The 23787-nt window shown below is 40.8% G+C and overlaps 1 protein-coding gene across 5 annotated transcripts in view; it reads left to right on the forward strand.

Annotated features, from left to right (window-relative positions):
- ENTPD1 (ectonucleoside triphosphate diphosphohydrolase 1) overlaps positions 1 to 23787 on the forward strand; it is a 130133-nt gene that overhangs the window by 103999 nt on the left and 2347 nt on the right. For 3 of the 5 annotated variants that reach the window (XM_058672078.1, XM_004580020.3, XM_058672077.1), the window contains exons 3-9: positions 6153 to 6270; positions 9916 to 10066; positions 12263 to 12422; positions 13051 to 13293; positions 15111 to 15371; positions 17882 to 17992; positions 22822 to 22959. In XM_058672078.1, coding sequence (XP_058528061.1) covers positions 6153 to 6270; positions 9916 to 10066; positions 12263 to 12422; positions 13051 to 13293; positions 15111 to 15371; positions 17882 to 17992; positions 22822 to 22959 — 1182 coding nt within the window. Of the gene's footprint in view, positions 1 to 6152; positions 6271 to 7173; positions 7287 to 8162; positions 8265 to 9915; positions 10067 to 12262; positions 12423 to 13050; positions 13294 to 15110; positions 15372 to 17881; positions 17993 to 22821; positions 22960 to 23787 lie in introns of those variants that run through there. The other 2 variants (XM_058672079.1, XM_058672080.1) reach the window with 2 other exon arrangements.

Raw genomic sequence — 23787 nt, forward strand, 5'->3', positions numbered from 1 at the left:
CAACAGATACATCTCTTTTTCTGTTTATCTGTAACTCTGCCTTCCAAATAAATAAGAATAAATATTTAAAGAAAAAACATGGAAGCAGGAAGTAAGTATTTAGCCTAGCAGTTAAGATGTTGATGCCCTAGGCCTGTTCTAACTCTGACGTCTGACTCCAGGTTCCTGCTAATACAAACCCTAAGGGGAAGCAGTGATGGATCAAGTGATAAAATACTTGCTATTCATGTGGCTCCTTGCTTTGGCTCTAGGCTGTGGGGGGTATCTGGAGAGAGAACCCAGCAGTTGGATGCTGACTCGGTATATTTGCATGTATGTTGCAAGCTTTTTAAAAAACTGGAAAGAATTCAAAATAACAGTGATATCTAGATGGAATCTTAAATCTCTTATTTTATAGGTCATATATTATAACCTTTGATTACTGTTAATATAGGAAAGAGTGAAATAATCACAAAGCAATATGAGATCTCTTTCTTGAAACCCAAATCTTTGATTCTTTTAATACGTGGGACATACTTCTAAGGGTTTTAAATGTGAGCTAAGGGAAATACTGAGTTTCTCTAGTGCCAGACTTTGCTGATAGCTTCACTAACTAATTGGATTATGAGCCCTGGAAAGGATGAAAGTATTAGCATCCCCTAAACCTTTGCAAAGCTGTGTTTGCTGAGATCTTGCAGGCCTCAAGCTCTCTAGAATGTGCACTGGAAGGACCTGGCACAGTTGCCTAGTGGCTGAAGTCTTCTTGCATGTACTGGGGTCCCATATGGGCACTGGTTTGCATCCTGGCTGCTCCACTTCCCTTGCAGCTCCCTGCTTGTGGCCTGGGAAAGAAGTAGAAGACGGCCCAAGACCTTGGGACCTTGCACCCATGTGGGAGACCTGGAAGAAGCTTCTGGTTCCTGGCTTCAGATCAGCTCAGCTTCAGCCATTGTAGCTACTTGGGGAGTGAACCAGTGGATGGAAGATCTTTCTCTCTGTATCTCCTTCTCTCTGTAAATCTGACTTTTCAATAAAAATAAATAAATTTTTTAAAATGTGCATTGGAAAATCCTGGGGTAGTAGAAAGAGTAAAAGATGGTGGCCACTCAGCTTCTGGGTAGATCTTATAACAATGAAAGGCAAACTCCCCAAATGCTCCAGCTGAAAACTCTCAGATAAACCAGCCTTATCTGTCTCCTAAACATTAAGCAATGACATATTTTATTATGCGAACTATTTTAGAAGATAAATGTTTGGCAACATGTTAGCATTCTAATGTGCTATACACACAAGGTAAAATGTCAACTCCTATGTTATAATATGTTCTACCCCTTGCCAAACAAAATATTTGGCCTATAATAAGCTCAGGCACTGCCAAACAAAATGGAGTGAAAGATTTTATTTCTCAACTACCTCACTATGCAAGTCCTCAGAGAACCATGCTCACAGAAGCAACACTGGTTCCTTTGCTTCTGGAAAAGTGACTTTCATGTCAACAAAATTCGACAGAATAGAACATCCTGATTCCAGATAAAGGCTGTTTGCTTGGTTGGAACATTTTTCTGGCATGGATAATTCAGGGGCCCTGCTAGGGAACAGCAGAATTTTCTACTGCATAATCCCTGAGTTTCTTTCTCTACCCTGATAGGTTTCCCATGAGTTCAAAGGCCCAGTTTTCAGTCAGTGTCTCCTCTATTCACAGTGGTCAGCACCTAAGCCATTTCTTGGATACCTTTCACTGCAAGTCTAGCTGCAGAGTAGTGCATGCAGTTTGCTTCCTTGCTGCGTCCAAAACAAGCCTAAAGACCCTTTTCTTTCTGAAAGCGCAGCCCTGGTTGCTAGTGGGAATCTCCACTGTGCCAAACATGCCAGGGAATACTGTGGGGTTATGAAGGGTCAAGGATCCTCACAAGTCCACATACAGATACTCCATGGTCTGGAAAAAAGTTGAAAACTCAACAGGCTCTATTTGCAGCCGTTCCTAATGGTCTCCAGAAATTTCTTAAATCCTCATCCAGGTCCTCTTCTGTCTGTGCAAGACAGTATGAGGGTACACAAACACATATGCAGTTCAGAAAGTTCATGGAAAATGGTATTACAGTACAAATTCCTTTTTGTACAAGAAAGTTTTGATATCCATGCATAGATTTTTTTTCATAATATGTGTTTTCTATGTATTTTTTTAAAAGATTGTGTGGGGTGTGTGTGTGTATGTATGTATGTATACGTGAGTGATTTCATGGTTGGCCACTATTTTGGTTCAGTGAGTTATGCTGCTGTTTGTGATACAGGCATCGCAAATCTGAGTGCCAGCTCAATTCCCAATTGACCTGCTTCCAGTCCAGCTCCCTGATGATGCACCTGGAAAATCAGCAGAAGAAGGCCAAGTGCTTGGGTCCCTATCCCCCACATGGGAGACCTAGATGGAGTGCCTAGGTCCTGGTTTCTGCTTGGTTCTGCCTTGGCTGCTGTAGTCACTTGAGGAGTGAACCAGTGGATAGGAAATCTGTCTCTCCCTTTCTGTGTCACTCTGCCTTTTTGCTGTTGTTGTTGTTAAGATTTATTTTTAGGGCCCAGCAGCGTGGCCTAAAGGCTAAAGACCTTGCCTTGAACACACTGGGATCCCATATAGGCACTGGTTCTAGTCCCGGCAGCTCCACTTCCCATTCAGCTCTCTGCTTGTGGCCTGGGAAAGCAGTCAAGGACGGCCCAAAGCCTTGGGACCCTGCACCCACGTGGGAGACCTGGAGGAAGTTCCTGGCTCCTGGCTTCAGATTAGCTCAGCATCGGCTGTTGCGGTCACTTGGGAGTGAATCATCGGATGGAAGATCTTCCTCTCTGTCTCTCCTCCTCTCTGTATATCTGACTTTCCAATAAAAATAAATAAATCTTTTTTTAAAAAGAGTGTTGAAAGGTAAGCAGGACTGCCGGGACATGAACCTTTTGCCCACATGGGATTCCATCAGTGCATGCAAGGCGAGGACCCCAATCACTAGGCCACTCTGCCAAGCTCAGTCATTCTGCCTTTTAAGTAAACATACAAATAAATTATTTTTCAAGTGGCAGGGCACACTTTGAGTTCCAAGGTCAAATGAATAGCAAAGTGTCAAAAAGTAGTTGGCTTACATTTCAAAAGTATTTCCTGTTTCTTTTCCATTTGTTTCCTCATTTACTTCATGTTTCTAGGATAGGGCTAAGAAGTACATGCAGTCATATTCTGCTTATAAACCCATGGCAGATGTCATCAATCAGACATGCCATTCCTCCCCATCTCCTTTACTGAGCCAAGGAAAGTAACCAAAGATGAATATCAGTTTAAATGAGCATTTTTCAGTTTTCTCTTGGGTAAATTCCTAAAGCAAGTAAGAATTTATATCCCCAAAATAAAATGTACAAGAATGTTCCAGGCTGCTTATTCTCGATAGCCCTCACTTAAAACAGTCCAGATGTTTACTTACAGTAGAACGGTAGAGAATATAGTATATGCAAATAATGAAATACTTCCCACCAGTGGAAAAAAAATAAACTGATAACACAGTTTCAGTGCATCTGGCAGACATTGTGCAGAGTGAAGAACATTGGATGTAAAGGAGCAACACTGTGCGAGTCCAGTTATTCCAGTACAATACCAGGAAAAACTGGCCTCTGGTGAAAGAGGTCAAAACAGCTGTCAATCATGGAAGAAGCTGACCCAGAGGGATACTAGCAAGACTTCTGGGGGTTAGCAGGTGTCACATGCCTTGCTCTTGGTAGTGGTTATATGGATGTGCACAGATGCAAACATGAAAAGGATAATTAAAGATCTAGTTCTACAAAAGCAGCAGCAGCTGAAAAACAAGAACACCTAAACTGAGTTAATAGGTAGAGATCCTCACGATAGGAGGAAGGAAAAACCAATTCACTCTGAAGACTTTGGGAAAAAATGCAAATTCACAGAAAATCAGTGCTGATCATGATTGTAGGGAAAACTGTTCTTTTAGAAAGACCAGTTCTAGCTATTTTAATGGGCTCCAGAAGAATCCATTAGCCCTTTCAACATAGTAGTGAGTCCTGTAAGGATAGATGAATTTGGACAGTTAATTGAAAGGTATGTAATAAAAGAACTGGGTGTTTTTTAGAAAGAACTCAATCAGTGCATCAATAAGTTTTTCTTAAATAGTATCTTTATTCATGATCAGAAGCTCTTAATTGACTTTGTTAAAGACGTTGAATATTATCTTAAAGATATAAAAGAATACCAAGCAGATAATGATGGAGTAGTTGAGAAGCTGGACGGAGATCTATACACACTTCTTTGGTCACACTTTCTGTCTCTATTTGGACCCAGGTCAGTTTACGTAAAACCACCTTTTATAATAGTTTTTAACATTTGTAGATTGAATAGTATTTTTTATTATTATTTGATGAGTTTGTTAGGAAATTAGAATTTAAAGGTAGCAATTTTTAAGTGATAGCTATTACAAACTGAAAATACAATATAATCAGTCTGACTTTAGCAATGACTAAATTTTTAAAAAATATCTGTTGGGGTAAAGAAATCGTATTTTTGGCTTTTTTTCCAGGGTAGTTTATATAAAACTATAATCATCTTAAATGAAACTATTTTCCTTTTATCTTGTGTTTACTTGCCTCAAGAAAGCTAGGAGTGGGCCCGGCGGAGTGGGCCCGGCGGAGTGGGCCCAGCGGCGTGGCCTAGCGGCTAAAGTCCCCGCCTTGAACGCCCCGGGATCCCATATGAGCGCCAGTTCTAGTCCTGGCAGCTCCACTTCCCATCCAGCTCCCTGCTTGTGGCCTGGGAAAGCAGTAGAGGATGGCCCAAAGCCTTGGGACCCTGCACCCACGTGGGAGACCTGGAAGAGGTTCCTGGTTCCCAGCTTTGGATCAGCACAGCATCGGCCGTTGTGGTCACTTGGGGAGTGAATCATCGGATGGAAGATCTTCCTCTCTGTCTCTCCTCCTCTGTGTATATCTGATTTTGTAATAAAAATAAATAAATCTTTAAAGAAAAAAGAAAGCTAGGAGTGAAAAATACAAATTTTACTCTGAAATCAGAAGAGCTAATATATAACAAGTCTGATGCCCTCCCCCCATTTTCTCCATTCCATAGTCCAGTTTAACTATGACATGTAATATTTACTACATGATTGTTGCTAGAAGTAGAGACATGATCCAAAGTAGAGCAGCCATGTATGAACTGGCACCTGTATGGGATCCTGGTGCATGCAAGGTGAGGACTTTAGCTACTAGGCTTCTGTGCTGGGCAAGCTGTATTTAAGGGATTAAAAATAGCACCACTTTATAGTACTGTTCTGAGAGCTAAGTCAGATAAATCACGATAAATGCTTCCTGCAGCCTCATGTGCTTGGGAATAGGATGTGTGCCTGTGGTCTTCTCCCTTTCTCTTCTGATCAGCATTTCTTCATGCTGTGTGTTTTCCTTCTCGTTTCTTTCTCTCTCCTTTGCAGAGCTAAAATCATGAAGTTTAATTACATATTAAAAATGTGTTGATTAAAATTTTATTTATATTCATAACATAAAGACTAGTGATCTTAGCATTTTCTCTGTCTTTAAAACAAACTCCACATTTACTGAACTAAATTTAGATGAAGATATCTATTCTATCTGTGTGCCTCTCAGTGAGTTAACCCCATGGTTCCCAAACTTGTACATCAAAAGCACCCAGGATCATGTAAAATTCCAAATCCTAGGCTACATATCATATCAAATAAATTCCAATACACTGTCGGGCTCAGGGGGTGGGGGGCACATCATTCACAACTATTGGAACTCCCACATGATTCCAGTGTGTAGACAATTTCAATGGCTTCCTTCCATGCTGTCTTAGCTACCTGAGCATGTGGTTCTGAATCTTGGCTGTACATTAGAATCATCTAGCAAGCTTCTCAGTAATACTGCTACTCAGGCCCCACCCCAGGCAAGGCCTGAGTGTTTCTATGTGTTAAGAACCCTGTTCTAGAGAAACTGGGTCATGACAGATCTTATGATTAGGGTAACTCTTCTCATCCCTGCCCATTGCTCTTCTCAAAATTAAAATACTTTCTCCTTTTGTTTTTGAAAACTGTCTTTGTCACCTTCTTATTGGCAGCTTTGGAAGCTGAATATAGGGAAGAATGATGCTATACTGATACACTTTTTATTTGTTTTGTCCTCAGTATGGGATTGTGCTGGATGCAGGCTCTTCTCACACAAGCATGTATATATATAAGTGGCCAGCCGAAAAGATGAATGACACAGGGGTGGTGCATCAAACAGAAGAATGCAAGATACAAGGTAAGATGAGTGAAAAATGAAGGGAGATGCTGGGGCATCAGAACATGAGAGGTATGTAGCAAGTAGAACCCAAGAGGAAAAGGAGGCCCCAGTGTAGGAAGCCAAGAACAGTGGAGCTGTTGTTATTGCTTTGTTATCATTCCAAAGTAATATTGAAATAAGCACATTTAAACTGACTGAGTAATAGTAGCTCACATTACCAGGACACTTTTGTATCTCATGCATTATGACTGAACTTCATGATTTTAATTCTCAAAGTTTCTCTTTGAGGTATATTTATTTTTTTAAAAAAAGATGTTTAAAAATTTATTTGAAATGGAAAGAGAGAAAAAGAAATAAAAGTTCTGGGCCAGGTGGCGTGGCCTAACGGCTAAAGTCCTCACCTTGAACGCCCCGGGATCCCATATGGACGCCGGTTCTAATCCCAGCTGCTCCACTTCCCATACAGCTCCCTGCTTGTGGCCTGGGAAAGCAGTCGAGGATGGCCCAAAGCTTTGGGACCCTGCACCCGTGCGGGAAACCTGGAAGAAGTTCCTGGTTCCCGGCTTTTGATCGGCACAGCACCGGCTGTTGTGGTCACTTGGGGAGTGACTCATCAGACGGGAGACCTTCCTCTCTGTATATCTGACTTTCTAATAATAAATAAATCTTTAAAAAAAGAATTATAAGTTCTTCTCCCTACTGATTCACTGCCCAAATGGTTACAAGGACTCTGACCTGGATCAAGTGAAGCCAGGAGCCCTGACCCATGTGGGTGGTAGGGGCTTAGTTACTCGTGCCATCATCTGTCACTTTTCTAGGCACATTAGCAGGTACCTGGATTGGAAGCAGAGCACCTAGGATTTGAGCTGACACTCCCATATGGGATGTTGATGTCATAAATGATAGTGTAACACCTTGCCAACTCTGTTGTTCCCAGTTTTTAAAATATGAGGACACCAAGACTGAGAGAGGTTATGTCACTTGTCTGAGGAAACTTCAGCTAAATAAATGAGGGCACTGGGGTTCAAAGCAAGGTATACCTGATTTCAAACCCATATTCCAGTAGTTCTCCAGCATGACACTGTCAGAACTACTTGTATGGCTTGCTCATGCTGTGTCCCTCTCCAGTTTCTAAGTCTGTAAATGTAGGACAAGGCCTGAGAAAGTACATTTCCAGCAAGTGTGCAAGTGATGCTACGGCAGCTGATCGATGGCATCTCTTCTTTCTTAATCTCTGCACTCTACTCTGTAGCTGGGAAGAATATTTTGAAGGTCTTTATCCTCTGTGTATACAGGAAAGAATAAATTATAAACTATTAGGGTTGGAAAAAAAGTCCTGTGTACCAGTTAAATATTGTTTCGCCAAGAAAGAAATGAAATCTTGTAGAATTAGTATTTGAAATAGCAGAGAACAAGAACCCAAAGAGGAATCTAGTCCTAACTGCATTGCAGGCATTTTGCTGCCTTGAAGCATTATACATTTTCTTTCTAGTTGGTTTTCTTTCGAGATCACAATGCAAGTTGGAGTTGCTGACAGTTCAAGCTTTCTTACACTCCTCCATCTAGTACCCAAGTACCAGACATTGCCACAAGGCACCACAATCTCTTTGACCTTAATCTCTTATGGTTCTTTTTTTTTTTTTTAATTTAAGTTTTTGAAAGAGCCTGAGAGAGAAAGAGACAAGAAGAAAAGTGGGGGGGGGGGGTGGGGAGCGAGTGAGCGAGCAAGAGAGAGAGAGACAGACAGACAGACAGAGAGAGAGAGAGGCAGAGTTCCCATTTATTGATTGACTCCTCAAATACCTGCAGTGGATGGGGCTAGGCCAGGCTGGAGGTAGCTGCAATCCAAGTCTTTCATTTGCATGACACAAATCAAATTACTGTAGTCACTGCTGCTTCAGAGTCTGTATTGGAGTCAAGAGTCGGAACTGGAACCAAATCTAGGCATGAGATGTGGGATGTGGACAACCTAACTGCTAGACTAAATGCCACTCCTCTTTTGGCACTTTAAGGTAGGAACCCACTTTTTATTTTTATTCAGACAGGCAGCCAAGGTTCCAGAAGACAACTGACTTTTAATTCAGGGACCTGTTTTAGTCCACTAATTTTTGTGATTTGTCAATAAAGTAATAGAAAGGAAATATTTTCAAGAAAGCAAGGCATTCTACCCAGTAGCCTAATATCCTGATACTTTGGTTCCATTAATACTGAGACCATATTCTGGTATTTAAAATTTTGTTTATTTCTTTAAAAGACAGACAGAGACATATCTCCCATCCCCTGGTTCATTTCACTGAATGTCCACAATAGCCAAGGCTGTGCCAGGCTGAAGCCAGGAGCTAGGGACTCAATCTGGGTCTCCCATGTGGATGGCAGAGATGTGACTACCTTAGCCATCACCTGCCATTCCAGGGTATGCATTTGCAGGAAGCTAGAATTAGAGTGCAGCCAGATTTAGAACCCAAGCATCAGCTAACAGGTACTGATTTAACCACTATGCTAGACAAAAGTCCAAATCCCTGCTTTTATTGGTTTTACAAGCGAGCTTAAAAATATTCATGGGAAATTTATATCATTATTAATTTTATTTTTCCATGTACTTTTTGGAGTTCCCTCATGCCCTTCATATTTATTCCACTGCCTTCTACTTTAAAAAGTTTTTTTTTTTTAATTCAGCAGATGTCTTTCTTCAGAGACTCATCTCTTTAGTATTTGGCTTAACAAATACACAATATTCCATTTTGAAAAGAATTGTCTAGTTAATCAAATACTTAAAGCCAAATTTTTTGAACTAAAACTCAGGAATTAATTTTTTTCATGATGGTCAATGAAACCTCTGAATGACATGGATAACTTATTTACATAATGTTCTTTAGAGCAAATACTTGCTGTAAAACCCTGACAGTGTGATATTTACTTAAATGTGAGATGAAAATGTTGAATGTTAACCTCCAAAACTTAGGCAATCTTGGCTTCAGTGCTCTCCATAGCAACAGTTAGTTTTGCTCTAAAACTGGGAAAACAGTTTTACTAGGAAGAACAGTATTGGAGTGGAAAAGTCACTGAGGGAACATAGATTTTATTACTGTTTCTTTTAACAAAGGAAGAAGAAACAAAAGAAGTTCCTTTTAACTTCTGCATTTCAAAAGTTTTAGGGAACTGGTCAGGATCACATAGCTATTTAGTGATCTGTCTTTTCAACAAAAGTTAATATGCCTGGTGCTTATTTTTTGTTTGAAATGTCATGTTAGGTCATCTAAGAAATTGTGTTTTTAATTACAACTTTGTAAAGGAACATCAGAAGCATCTAAAAGCTTTCATGGTAGTACAGTAGTTATGAGTTTTTTCATAACACATTTTGCGTGAACTTTTTTAAGATGCCATGTGTGAGAGCCCCCTTTAAAAATGAGAATGCTGTGCAACTGAAAATGAAATTGCGCCATCCAGTGGCAAACTTGTTAAACACTGGACAGATGCAGCATGAGGTTAGAAAATTAAGTTGCACCCAAGTTAGGGCCAATGAGTTTTTAGTATGAAAACCTAATATATATCATATCAGGAAACTGTTTTCTTGCATTATCTCAGAAAGCTCCATACTTTGTTTCAATATTGGCAAAGTAATTTTTTTTAAAGATCATCAGTATTTTCTATCTCTTTCCCTAGGACCTGGAATCTCAAAGTATGCCCATAAATTAGATGAAATAGAAAATTACCTGTATGAATGCATGGAAAGAGCCAAGGAAGTGATTCCATCATCCCAGCACTCAGAGACACCTGTTTACCTGGGAGCTACAGCAGGCATGCGGTTGCTCAGGTACAATAGCATATAGGGCTGAAGAGTGGCCGGGAGTTAAGGCTGGCAGCTCCAGAGCCTCTGAAGCAATGGGCGAGGGCCAGATTTCCTAACACCCCAACTTCTACACATCCCAAAGTCCCTACCTAGGAAAGAAAATTTCAATGGGCAAGTAAAACTCCCCAACCTTTATTATGTAAAATGATATGATTGCAAGTGAAAACAAGAGAGCTCTTGCCTATCTTCCCATGAGGAATTCAATGGGGAAGAAGCCTCAGGCAAGGATGACTGAAAATACATACACTGAAATCTGGGGCTACAGATTGAGCCAATCAACATCTTGAGCGGAGGAGGAACTGAAGACACTCAGCCCACATCTCAAGACAAAGAACCACAAGGACACATTTAGGGGTGCCTGCTGTGCGCTATGTCTCTGGTTCATCCTTCTATTCATTCAGTGTGTAATGAGTGCCTACTCTGACTTAGAAGCTGATGTTCTGTCCTTGAAGGAAATGAGATTTTCTATACAAGGTGATCACCTTGCATCAGCTTTAATTTTTAAATTATTTATTAATTTTCATTTTATTTGAAAGGCAGAGAGACAAAGAGACACATAAAGAGATCGTTCATCTGCTTATTCATTCCCCAAATGCCTACAACAGCCAGAGCTAGGTCAATCTGAAGTTTGGAGTCTGGAATTCAGTCAGGAACTCCCGCGTGGATTTCCAGGACCCAAATACTTGAACTATCGCCAGGACTTGACCCAGGCACTTTGTTGTGGGACACAAGTGTATCAAATGGCAACTACTTTTCCAAATGTATGCCCTGATTAAATCTTCAGTAGAGGAAAGCTCATATTTGGAACTTCCTAGAATGAAAGGAGAGCTGAAAACTTATCAGAAGGGAGAGTACATGAGTTAATCACAAGTTGGGGGTTGGCAGAGAAGACAGAACTCATCCAACAACCAACACTTCTTCATCTACTATGTACCATCAAACTATTTTAAGTACTGTAGTGACAACTATGAGAGTACAGTGTCCCTTACTTCATGGAACTTGCATTCTAATGAATGTTCAAAATCAGGGAGACATAAAAGACCAGGGCATATTCAAGGACTGTAGGTAGTTCTACATAAATAGAAGAAAATACTGCATTTTATAAAATCATAACAATACTAACAGTTCATAATCATTCAGCCCTTGCTTTGCTCTTGGCACTATTCCAAGCAGCTGTTTAATCATCATAACAACTCTGTGAAAAAAGACTTATTAACTGTTATTAACCAGATAAGAAATCTGTGACTTACATATTGTTAGCAAACCTAAAGTCACATTCCTAATAAATGGCAGAGCCAGCATCCTGTGTGGGATTCTAGGAAGACTGGTCCAGATCAAAAGTACATTGTGGCCTTGCTAGGAATTTGGGGGTTGGCTAGGAGCTAGTGCAGAAGCCATCAAAGTGCATTACACAACTGGTGGTACTGTAGTGAACCGAGGGAGGAAAGCTAAAGCTAAAACAAAGGCAGGCAGTAAGTGTGGAAGCCAATTAGACAAGAGGTCACAGGGTTCTGATGAAGTTTTAAGTAGCATCCTGTCATCCTGATGCCCTCAGTGTTGCATAGCCTAGATTTTGGAAGTCAGTTTCATTCCATATTCATTATCACTATCCTGAAAGACTCATTCTTTAGGTCTCAAGGCCTAAAACAGACCCAAGAATCAGGGCATATCAGGATTTCTCGAATTTGGCAGCAGAGAAGGTTGAGTACCAGCATGAGGTCATTTGCTACTTTATTTCTATCAGAGCCCCAATCAGAAACCTCCAGAGAGCTGTTCAGTCATTTAGGAGTCACTAGTAATGGCATATGGCACACATTGCTGCTGGGAGTAGTGATAAAATAATACTGGTTATCAGTACCACCAAAGTAATTTTTTGAACTGCTGTCAATTTTTTGAGCCAGAGAACAGTAAAAATGGTGTTTTACGAAGACCAGTCTACATAAGGATCAGAAATATTTGGATTCTGAGAGAGAGGAATGTGTCAGAGTATTGCTTGTGCCTCATCTAAAAGGAGTGTTTCTCTGACAGCCACATACAGGAGCCCCATCTCTCTGTTTATTCTAGTGTGTTGCTTAAGCTCCTTTCATTGAGTAGACGTTCTAGCTGAAGTGGGTACAATTATGCAAACAAAATAATAACTTCAGCTCTTCCTTTGTGTAGGATGGAAAATGAAGGTATTGCAGATAAGATCCTGGATGTGATATCGACAACCCTCAGCAGCTACCCTTTTGACTTCCAGGGTGCCCGGATCATCACCGGCCAAGAGGAAGGTGCATATGGCTGGATTACTATCAATTATCTTATGGAAAAATTCATTAAGGTGAATAACTCATAGCACCCTTGGAATTAGCTTCTTATGGGACAATGCCTTTGAGTATCTGAGGGAGGACCTGGGCTGCGTGCTAGAATGAATGGTAGGTGATTAAGTGAAAGAGTGTACTCCCATGTTTGTAGGGTTCACTAGAGGCCTAATTCTTTTTGTGGGAACTTAACACTATGAGGACAGGAAGATATAAATATGCTTTAAGGGCACATAGATGAATGTCAAGTTTTATCATTAAAGAATAAAAATTGCTCATATTTAACTAGTACTCTTGTGTTCCTTGTGCTATTCTAAGCACTTTTCCTGTGCTGTTTGACTTCATCCTCAGAACAACAGTATGAGGTTGTATTGTTATTTCTATTTTAGACTCCCAGATGATAGTTAATGCATGAGACGAGATACTGCGTGGCACTACTAGACACACTAGTTACGTTTCTGCCTTCTGAGCTCTCTTTGAAGCTTCTTTTCTTGCTGCTGAGGTTATGCAGACTCAGAAACCTCCAGTAAGCTTGTCTCACATGTATGCCCCTGCTTCTTTGCTTTAGGAAGTTCCTGAGTCCAAGAAATAGTATTGAAAGCAGGATGTCAAGAAACTGCTAGCACTGGTGACTGTGCTCTCTTTCAGAAATCAAATTGGTATGGCCTGCTTGCACAGGGAAGCTATCAACAGGAAACCTATGGAGCTTTGGACCTTGGGGGAGCCTCTACACAGATCACTTTTGTGCCCCCCAAAATGGAACCTGTCGAGTCCCCAGACAACTCTTTGCAGTTTCGCCTCTATGGCCAGGATTATACTATATATACACACAGCTTCTTGTGCTATGGGAAGGATCAAGCACTCTGGCAGAAACTGGCCAAGGACATCGAGGCAAGTATAACTGAATCCAGACCTGCCTTTCCCACATCTGGGCTTCCAGCCCCCACATCCTGTTGTTTTCTCTTTCTAATTTGGTAATTGGTCTGAAGTTGATTATTATATTTTCCAAATCCTTTCAGTCAGACTATCAAACTACATCTGGTCAACCCCTGTGAATGATTCCATCCAAACATATCCCCTCCTTTGTTTGTTTACTGTATTATCTCCCAGGATACCACTCAGTTCATCTCTTAAGAATTAATTTCTCACCCCTGTGAATCTGATAATAAGTTACATGCTAGAGTATATGGGGATATGTGTGCTACAATTTAAAAGCCTATGTAGCTTACTTTTAATCTCCCTTTTCTATACATTACAAAAAATAGGTTGTTAAAATTGACCTAGAAAGGAAGATAAAAAGAAAGACATTTCAGAGAGTAAACAGAATTTATCAACATTTCAAATCTTGTTCCCAGATGCTTTCTGCATTTTTTCAAAGGCAAGAAAAGTTAAACATACTAAATGTCATGTGAGTACTAGGCACACCCTGACAACCAGAACAAGGATGTCACATCCAGCTGTTCTCTGTTGCCACTGAAAGGACAACCAGTTCTCTGCTTCCTCCAAGTACCCTGTGGTTCTGAGAAGTACACTCAGTAAGAGAACCTCATCGGGAATAGGGGCTGCAGGGAGATGCCCACTGAGCCTCAAAGCTCCTCTAAGCTTCTTACCCACAGCAGCCCCCTTTCCTCTCTTGAAAGCTGTGAATTAAAAACCTTGATACATACTATGATATGTCAGGGTTAGCCATAGTTACCCAGCTGCACTGCCAAACAGAACCCATTATTTCCACTACTGTATTTTGGCACAATTGCTCCCACCCCATCCCCTACATCCTTCCTATCCTGCAGTAATCTTTTAAATTTGGATCACACACACACATATAAACCCACACATACACACTCATTCATATGCATATATAAGAGGCCAAGTGGTATTTTGCTATATCTGACTTATTTAACATAATATATGATCTCTAGTTATTTTGCTTCAGATGTCAGGGTATCATTTTTATGACAGAATAATATTCCACTGTATATATACACCACATTTCCTTTGTGCATTCACCCACTAATGGACATTTAAGTCGACTACACATCTTGGCTGTTGTAAATGGTGCTACAATGAACAGAAAGTACTGGTATCTATTTCTATATAAAAAAAAAGAAAAGGGAATGGAAAGGATGATTGCCTGGTATGGCAGGGTTAAACTTGACTATTTACTGAAATCTTGCATTATATCCCTAAAAATGTACGAGTGTTAGATGTTAAGCTCATTTTTAGAAATAAAATAACTGCACCAAAATCCCAGTACAGCATTTTGATACTGCTGGCCTAAATGCCACAGGATCCCTTCTGGTTCTTGGAGCTTTTCATTCTCTTTGAGGAGAGAAGAGTGCTGTAGGCAGAAGATCAAAAACATTTTGGGAGCCTAGAAAGTTTCCCTTGTGAATCTACTTCTGCCCAGTGTGGTTAGGACCAAACACAAAGTATTCCAGGCTAATGTCATTCCTACCCCAGTTTTCCCTACATTAACAGTCTGTGAATTGACAAATACATTTCTATCTGAAATTACTTCTGGTGTCTGTTACACACATTTATTTTTTAATTTGTTCTTGTGAGTGAAAAGGACAGGGTAAGGACACATTGATGCCAGAGCTAAGTGCTGGAGTGTTGTAGAATGTCTAGGCATTGTTGAAGTCAGACTGTTTCTTTTGTATGTACCAAAAAATCCACTTTTGATACCTTCACATGATTTTTCCTTTTAGGATACAAGTAACGGAGTCCTCAAAGACCCATGCTTCCACTTTGGATATGAAAGGGTGGTAAATGTGAGTGACCTTTACAAGACCCCTTGTACCAAGAGATTTGAGAAGACTCTTCCATTCCATGAGTTTCACATCCAAGGTGTTGGAAACTATCAGCAATGCCATCAAAGTATCCTACAGCTCTTCAACACCAGTTACTGCCCTTACTCTCAGTGTGCCTTCAATGGGATTTTTCTGCCACCACTTCAAGGGGACTTTGGGGTAAGTTTGTAAAATGATGAGATGAATTGGTCAGGTTGATTCTGATTCCAAGTTACAGAGTATGTGTCTGCATAGAGTTCAGGATTTCTTTTCCTCACACATAATAATGAGTCAAGGTAAATAATTCAGGGTTATTTCTATGTCTAAACAATGTCATGATTTGAGATCAACTTCTCCATTGTTTTCTCTCCCTTTTCACGGTGCTCTGCTAGCAGCTACTGATGCAAGTATAATCCCCACATGCAAAATGAAAGCAGAAAAGAAACACAGAGGTTTTTCTGCATTGTATCTCTCCCATTTTGCAGAAGTGCCAAATGACATCTTTTCATTTTCCTATTGCCCAGAACTTGGGTAAATGTACATCTCCAAACCAGCCCATGATAATGGGAAATGGGTTAATGTGGCTGATTTTGACTGATTATTAATTATCTTCTGGGGAATTTTTCCTGGGTACATTGCTTCCTTTTAGCTGGGCTTTGGAGTAGGTACCCTTTCCTTTCTTTATTACTCAAGAATAAATTTAAAAATCTGACCAAAAGCAAAAGAGATTGTCTCATGACTCAAATTTCAAATTTTTTATCTGGAGACCAAGCATTATTGCAGTCATAATTTTATAGTGTTTTGCAAAATTGAGCAATCTGCCAAGTACCAGTCATTGACCAACAATCAAGGCTATTTCCAAAAATTCATGGGAAAATGTAATTAAAACAAATTAATTTTGTGCAAAAAGTTTTGATATCCATGCATAGTTTATTCATAATACAAAGTTCCACTTTAAAATATTCTTCATAAAACTAAGTTCTTTTACTCTAAAATAATATCTTGACTACATTTTCCATGAAATTTGTCATATACCAATTACCCTTCATAGTTTTCCTCCTTTTTCAGAAAATAGGTCAGTATGTATGGAAGGAGGTTAAATTACCCTTCAATAATCCCTGCAAGAGTTCTTGCAAACTCTGTCACTGTGGAGACAGCACAGACCTGTCAGTAATCAGACCAGATTTAATTCATGGATTCTTCTGAACTCCAGAAGGGAGCCCACACATGCACAACCAACTGATTTTTGACAAGAGAAATGAAAATAATCAGGGAAGATGGTTGGTCTCTTCAACAAATTCTTTTGGCACAATTGGATAGCAGCCTACAGAAATAAGAAGTAAGACTCCCTGCATCCGACCCATCACCTTACACAAAAATCAGCTCTAAGTGGATCAAAGACCTAAATTTGTACCCAGAAACCATCTAACTATTAGAAGCACTTTACAGGATATAGGCACTGGTAAAGCTTGTTAGCAATGTCAGCAAAAGCACTGACAGTCAAAGCCAAAATAAACAAATGGGACTGCATCAAACCTAAGAAGCTTCTGTACAGCAAAGGGAACAATAAAAAAAAAAAAAAAAGAAAAAACAACCATCATAATGGGAGAAAATCTGCACATTACACAACAGATACTAATATCCAGGATTTACAAAGGGCTTCAGAAACTCAACATTGCCCAAAGGGAAAATCCTGGAAATCAAGAAAATATCCTGAATGAATTAACATTGCTCTGTACAAGGTCCCCAGCAGACTTTGAGAGATTTTTGCAACAAACTGTTGAGTAAGAAAAGCAAATGGGCTGATACTGCAGCATAGTGTGTTAAGCCACTTATGCGGGTCCAACATCCATTTGGGTACTGGTTCCAGTCCTGGCTGCTCCACTTCCCATCCAGATCCCTGCTAATGTGTCTGGGACAGCAGAGGAAGATGACCCAAATGCTTGGGCCCTTGCACCCATGTGGGAAACCTGAAGAAGCTCCTGGATCCTGGCTTTAGCCTGGCCCAGCCCCAGACATTATGGCCATCTAGGGAGTGAACCAGGAGATGGAAGACTGTCTGTTTCTGCCCTTCTCTGTAGCTCTGCCTTCAAACAAATAAAAATGTATATTAAAAAAGCAATAAATAGGGTTATAGGAATTTGACTTAGTAAATAAGACTCACTTGGGAACCCAGAGTATCTGGGTTCAATTACTATCTCTGCTTCTGAATCCAGCTTTGTTCTGATAAACACTCTTGGATGTAGCAGATCATGCATGGCTCAAGTAGCTGGGTCCCTGCCTCACATGGGGAGACCTGTTAAAATACACCTTCAAAGTAGGCCTGCCATGATGTGCAGCAAGCCCGTTTCTACTGGGAGTGGTGAAAGAATAGATAACTCTTAACAACTTTGTATAACATTTCTTAATTTTTTAAAAGTTAGTGTATAATATATGGTTTTAAAATGGGATTATAACCTACCCATCTACTCTTTCTATTACTGTTTTACTCTCACAGTGTAACTGAGACAGGTAACTGCCAAATGGCTTAGAAATGCATGTCAGTGGCAATGACTTATTTTCCAGGAAGAAAACAGGCTTAAGGTCTGAAATATCTGATTTCCAGGTACCTGCACCAGGGTGTGGCCTTTAGGAGAGCAGGGAATACTACTTTGTTCAACATAACTTGAAACTGCAATTCTTTCTTATAGGCATTTTCAGCTTTTTACTTTGTGATGAATTTTTTAAACTTGACATCAAAATCCTCATTGGAAAACGTGAGGCAGAAAATGGAAAGTTTCTGCTCTACACCATGGGAGGAGGTAAGAGGCTGTATATAGCAGCTATCACACTTTCCCTTTATCATTGATAGCATGAAAAATAAGAGTCTGTTCATCAGTTCATGCTGGTTTGATGAAGATCCAGCAAATGTGTTACACAAGTCCAGATATTTGACATAAGAAATGAATTTGAAAGCATTCCTTGATGGCTTGGCATAAAGCAGCATAAATAAGGTCTTACTTTTCCCACCTAATATGAAGTGTAACTGCAGGTAACTGGTCAGCAGTTCAAGTTTGTCTCAACCACTGCTGCTTCAGTTCCATTGTTATGACTGTTTGCACATGAACACAAGGTGAGTGCTACGTCTTTAGGCATGCTTCCATGTTCAAGGTCAGAAGAGTGGTAGGACCGAGAACATCTATCCCTTTCTGCAAGAAAAGCTGTCCTAGAAACCCCTCAGCAGTCTTTACTTTGTATTTCATTGGCCAGAATTGACTGGGAAAGAAAAATACAGAATTTTATGATTGGCTTAGAACCTCATAAACATACTTCATGGACTATACACCCACTCCCCTACAGGCAGCTCTTTAATTAGAATTCTACTGACAAGGAAGGTAAGTAATTAATAGTAACTGGCACAGACACGATTGTGGTAAACCTTTCTTCATTGTACAAGCCCAAGATCTCTTATGTTTCTATAAATTAGAAAGAAGAAAATGTTTTTATAAAACAATTATTTGTTTTTATTGGGAAGTTAAGATTTACAGAGAGAAGGAGAAACAGAAAGAAAGATCTTCCACCCTCTGGTTCACTCTCCAAGTAGCTGCAATGGCCACAGTGGAGCTGATCTGAAGCCAGGAGCCAGAAGCTTCTTCCAGGTCTCTCACATGGGTGCAGGGGCCTAAGGCTTTGGGCCATCCTCACCAGGTCACAGGAAGGAGCTGAAAGGGAAGCAAAGCAGCAGGGATACAAACCGGCACCCATATGGGATCCTCAGTGCATGCCAGGTGAGGACTTTAACCACTAGGCTACTGTGCTGGGCCCCAAAGAAGAAAATGTTCTTATCCAAGGCAGAGTCATTTAAGAGCCATCACTACCTGATAAAAGTTTCTAGGAAGGAGGTGCTTGGGATTCTTTGTAATTCCAAAAAATCAGAGCCTCTAGGGATGCTCAAGCAGCAGGTGTTTTTAAGTTGACATAGTTGCAAAAGAAAATAATGCTTTCATTTGTAAGAAGCAGCATTAATTAAAAATGGTTATCTGTCCTTGTCTGCAGTGACAAAGAAGGAAGAAAACCTATAAAAGAGCCTGGAGGTTTGGGATTCTCTCTGAATATCTTGAGAGATATGGAACATGAAGAAGGCATGGGCAAGGCCTTCAGCAAGAGCTGCTCAAATGTGCTTCCCAGAGGCCTGGTACAGCCAGTGATCTGTGGAGGAAGATGGCATCCGGGGGTAGATAGGCTGAGATTAGGCCTCACGTGACTACTGAAGAAACAGATTTAGGCTTCTCTTCAAAACAATTACTTCCAGTTCAGAGTGAAAAATTCTGTCAGATTTCCTTATCCATGCCTAATATTTATAAATTTTTAAATTTGAGGCAGAGTCACAGAGTGCTAGCCTTCTGATTCACCCCTTAAATGCCTGCAGTGATTGGGAATTGATGCCGAGCCTGCCAGTTGGGTAGCAGGAGCCCAATTACTGCTCAAGGCATCACCATTGCCGTCCAAGGTCTTCACTGGCAGGAAGCTGCAGTCAGGAACCAGAGCCAGTAACTAAACCAGAGAACCTCAGTATAAGATGTATCTTCACTAGGCCAACTGCAGGCTTCCTCATCGAATTTTCATCAGGTTATGCTAGACTAGGCTTATTTATCTGCAGATTTATAGGTCTCAGGTAAACCACATAGTAAATTGTTCAGAAGTCCTTGAGGTAAGATCAGAAAAGCTGAAAACTGGGGGAAATTCTGAAATGTTTGAGGCGGGAAGGTTGTAGGGTCAGACCACACCCTCATTCACACAGCCTAGAATGTTGAGGCGAATGTTATGACCCATGTCCCAGCTGTACTGTCTGCTTGTATGGAACCACAGTTCTGTCCAGTACTATATTATGGATCTTCTCTTCTCAACTCTACCATGGGGAATAACTGCTAATTTAGTATACTCCCTATTCAGGAATGTCTCTTGTAAATACCTTTAGTAGAGACACCTTAAACAGTTGTGAGCCCAGAGTGATGGCTAAATGGCTGAATCCTCACCTTGTAAGCATTGGGATCCCATGTGGCTGCCAGTTCGTGTCCCAGCTGCTCCACTTCCCATCCAGCTCTTGGCATAGAAAAGCAGCAAAGGATAGCCTAAAGTCTTGGGAGCTTGCACCTGTGTGAGAGACCTGGGGAGGTTCCTGGATTCAGATAGGCTCAGTTATGGCTGTTACAGCCTTTTGGGGTGTGAACCAGTAGACAGAAGATCTTTCTCTCGGTCTCGCTTTCTCTCTGTAAAATCTCATGACTTTCAAATAAAAATAAATAACATCAAAAAACAGTTGCAAAGCATGTATTATGTATTAAAAACTTTTTAAATATCATGCTTCCTGTTCCTGTTTTTCCAGGGGAAGTAAAATGTCAACCACCCACTGAAGTCCAGTAGGATGCCTCAAATTATTAAGTCCCTGAGGTGGTGTGACTAGGAAAGTGAGTGAAGGAGACACTTAATAGTTGCCTTCTGGTTTGTTAGTGACAGTAAAATCTTTTTGCAAGCAAAACATAGCCACTTCTCCACTCTGAAAGCCTGTTCATCCAAGAACTTCTTGACCCAAGAGAACAATGCTTAAGATTTAATTTGTACTGGGCCTGGCGCTGTGGCCTAGCGGCTAAAGTCCCCGCCTTGAACGCCCCAGGATCCCACATGGGTGCTGGTTCTAAGGTTTTAATCCCAGCAGCTCCACTTCCCATCCAGCTCCCTGCTTGTGGCCTGGGAAAGCAGTCGAGGACAGCCCAAAGCCTTGGGAACCTGCACCCACATGGGAGACCTGGAGGAAGCTCCTGGCTCCTGGCTTCGGATCAGCACAGCATCGGCCATTGCGGTTACTTGGGGAGTGAATCATCGGATGGAAGATCTTCCTCTCTGTCTCTCCTCCTCTCTGTATATCTGACTTTGTAATAAAAATAAATAAATCTTTTTTTAAAAAGAGTCAATCTGTACTGATAAGTAGGCTATTTCTCACTATATTCTTGACCTTGACATTTAATCTCATGAGGACAGAAGGAAAGAGAGGAGAGGAGCCTGCAACCCCAATTTGAAGAGCACATAGTAATGAGTCCACAACAGTGAACATGATAGATTCTCAGCTAATCAGCTGAACGCCTGTGCATCTATATTTTTGCCTACTATTGTAATTAACCCTGACTATGTAGCTATTGCACAACTTTCCAAAAGCAAACAAGCAAGGATGTTGAAGAGTTCAGGAAAATTAGGCCAAGATGGCAACCCCACCTGTACCACTAAGAGGTTAGTCTTCAAGAATCTATAGCACTCTGTTTTAAGTTGGGCTTAAGTGAATTCTTAGGATACTGTATCCCATGGTCTTTTTTGTTTGTCTACATCAAGCAGTGGAGATCCTTCCATTCCTTCTTCCCCACAAAAGTATACTGGAAGAAAGGGCTAGAGACCTGTATTATTAGCGTTAACTGAGGCCCATATCAGGATCTCATAAGAATGCACATACAGTAGAGTTAATCAAATGGTGGTTTCCAGAACTGTAACTAAAAGACAGGTTCTAAACAGTTACTGCAAGAATTTCATCAGAGCAGGACAAGGAAGACTAGAGAAGTTGGGTGCAGGAAGGAACCAAGTGAGAAAGAGACTCTAGTTAGCAGTTAGTTTTACAGATGTGATATCCCTTAGGAAGGGAGGGAAGTACTGAAAAGGGAGGGATTCAGGCCTCTAGGACACATTACATATAAAATATCTGACATAGTTACGTAGTTCCCAGTATCTAATCTGCATGCAGGAGGGGATGTCTTTCTCAGAAGCAAAGGAATAGGGCAGCAGCTAACGCTGGACTAAACTAGACATGCTCTGTCCTGTTTTTCTCTGAAGAAGGGCAGGATCAGCAAGCAGGGCAGATTGTGGTCATCCGGGTATACAATGACAATCAACAAAGACAGGTAAGGGCAAGGAGTGACAGGCAGCTTTTGATACCTTCAGTAGAAAATAAGATGCATAAACACATGAGGGACTCAATATTTAGTGTGACTCATATGCATTAAAAAAGAGGAGGTCAAGTAAAAGCAGAAAATAGGTGAGATGTTGACATTTTAGCAGTTAAGTGCCTAATTGTGTCCTAGAGGTATGACTATAACTTTACTATGTATGTGACTCACATATGAAAGTGCAGATTCTAAGCTGATACCTCCTGGATGAGAACTCACAAGTGCCTAGGGATGATGGTGTTGCCAGTCCAGGGATTCAATGGAGGGGTCAAGGCTTTGGTGATGCTATGTAAACATTTTCAAGGACTTTAATATGTGATTGTGAAATTCCAAGCTTAGGGGATAGAAATGAGCATGAAAAATCTGGTATTTCTAAACTACTAGCCCACAGGAGCTCTTTTTCCCCCCTTGGAGTACTGATCAACAACTCAAAACCCTATAGAGAAAAGCTACCCAAAGAGACCCTAAACTGTATACCCTGCAGCTAAAGGGAGAGTGACACCCACCCTCAAAACCCTCTGGAAGAGGCCAGCCCTCAGGCCCTTGTGAGCCTGGGAGGGAGGGGGCGGGGACTTTCTCCTCTTCATCAGGGCCTACGGGGACACAGAGCAGTGGAGAGGCACCTGTTGCACAAGTATGAGATTCCCTCATTTCACTTCCAGATAAAGACATCTTTTGATGGCGTAAAGGGAAAATACCTGAGTGAATACTGTTTTTCTGGCATCTATATCTTGTCCCTCCTTCTGCAAGGCTATAATTTCACAGCCAGTTCCTGGAAGAACATTCATTTCATGGGCAAGGTAAACTTTTGGTACTTGTTGGGTTGAGGGAAGTATGATGAAAGGTTTGAAAGAGATGGGAGGCAACCTGACTGAAGTTTTGGCCTGATGTTCTGTTCTACTGTTCATCATTAACTCAATCTAGCATTCTGTGGCAATCCCCTTGAGTATGTTGATCAGCTGTGGGCATCCTCTTAAGAGAGGAAACTACATTTACAATTGTGCATTTCTATTATAGAACAGTGACTAATTCTTTATAAAACAAAAGTTTATAGTATTTTAGTAGCCACAGTGATTCAACAATACGATTTAATAATTGTTTCTTGTCGGGGCAGAGCTTTGTTGGTTGTTGCTGCAAGGTGAAAGCTCTGTGTGAAGCAGGTGACTGAGTGGCCTTGAAAGAGGCTCAGATGAGGAGCCCTGAAGCAGCCTCACTGGTTCATAGCACCACCTGCAGGTAGCCATGAAAACAGAAACATTTTTTATGAGCTACGTGACTTGCACTTGATTAAACATGTCAACAGTAGTGTTTCCTCTACCTTTTCAAACCCATGTCCACTAATGGCAAAAACAAAAACAACAACAACAAAAAAACTATTCCCCTTTTTAAATGTGGTGACTTCAACACATATAAACTGGAGTAAAAGGCTATAACAATCCAGAGAATATCCCATATTTATCATACAGTTTTTATTCCTTCATCTTTTTGCTGGCCTCCCATCACTACACGTTCTATTCTTCTTCCCCATCTCCACATTTATACAAACAAGAAAACAAGAATGCAGACTGAAAGTTCTATCTGAACTAAATTCTTCTATGTGGGGAATGCGGGGGAGGGGATGTCTCATT

The sequence above is a fragment of the Ochotona princeps genome, chromosome 13 (genome assembly GCF_030435755.1).
Source record: "Ochotona princeps isolate mOchPri1 chromosome 13, mOchPri1.hap1, whole genome shotgun sequence".
NCBI lineage: Eukaryota > Metazoa > Chordata > Mammalia > Lagomorpha > Ochotonidae > Ochotona > Ochotona princeps.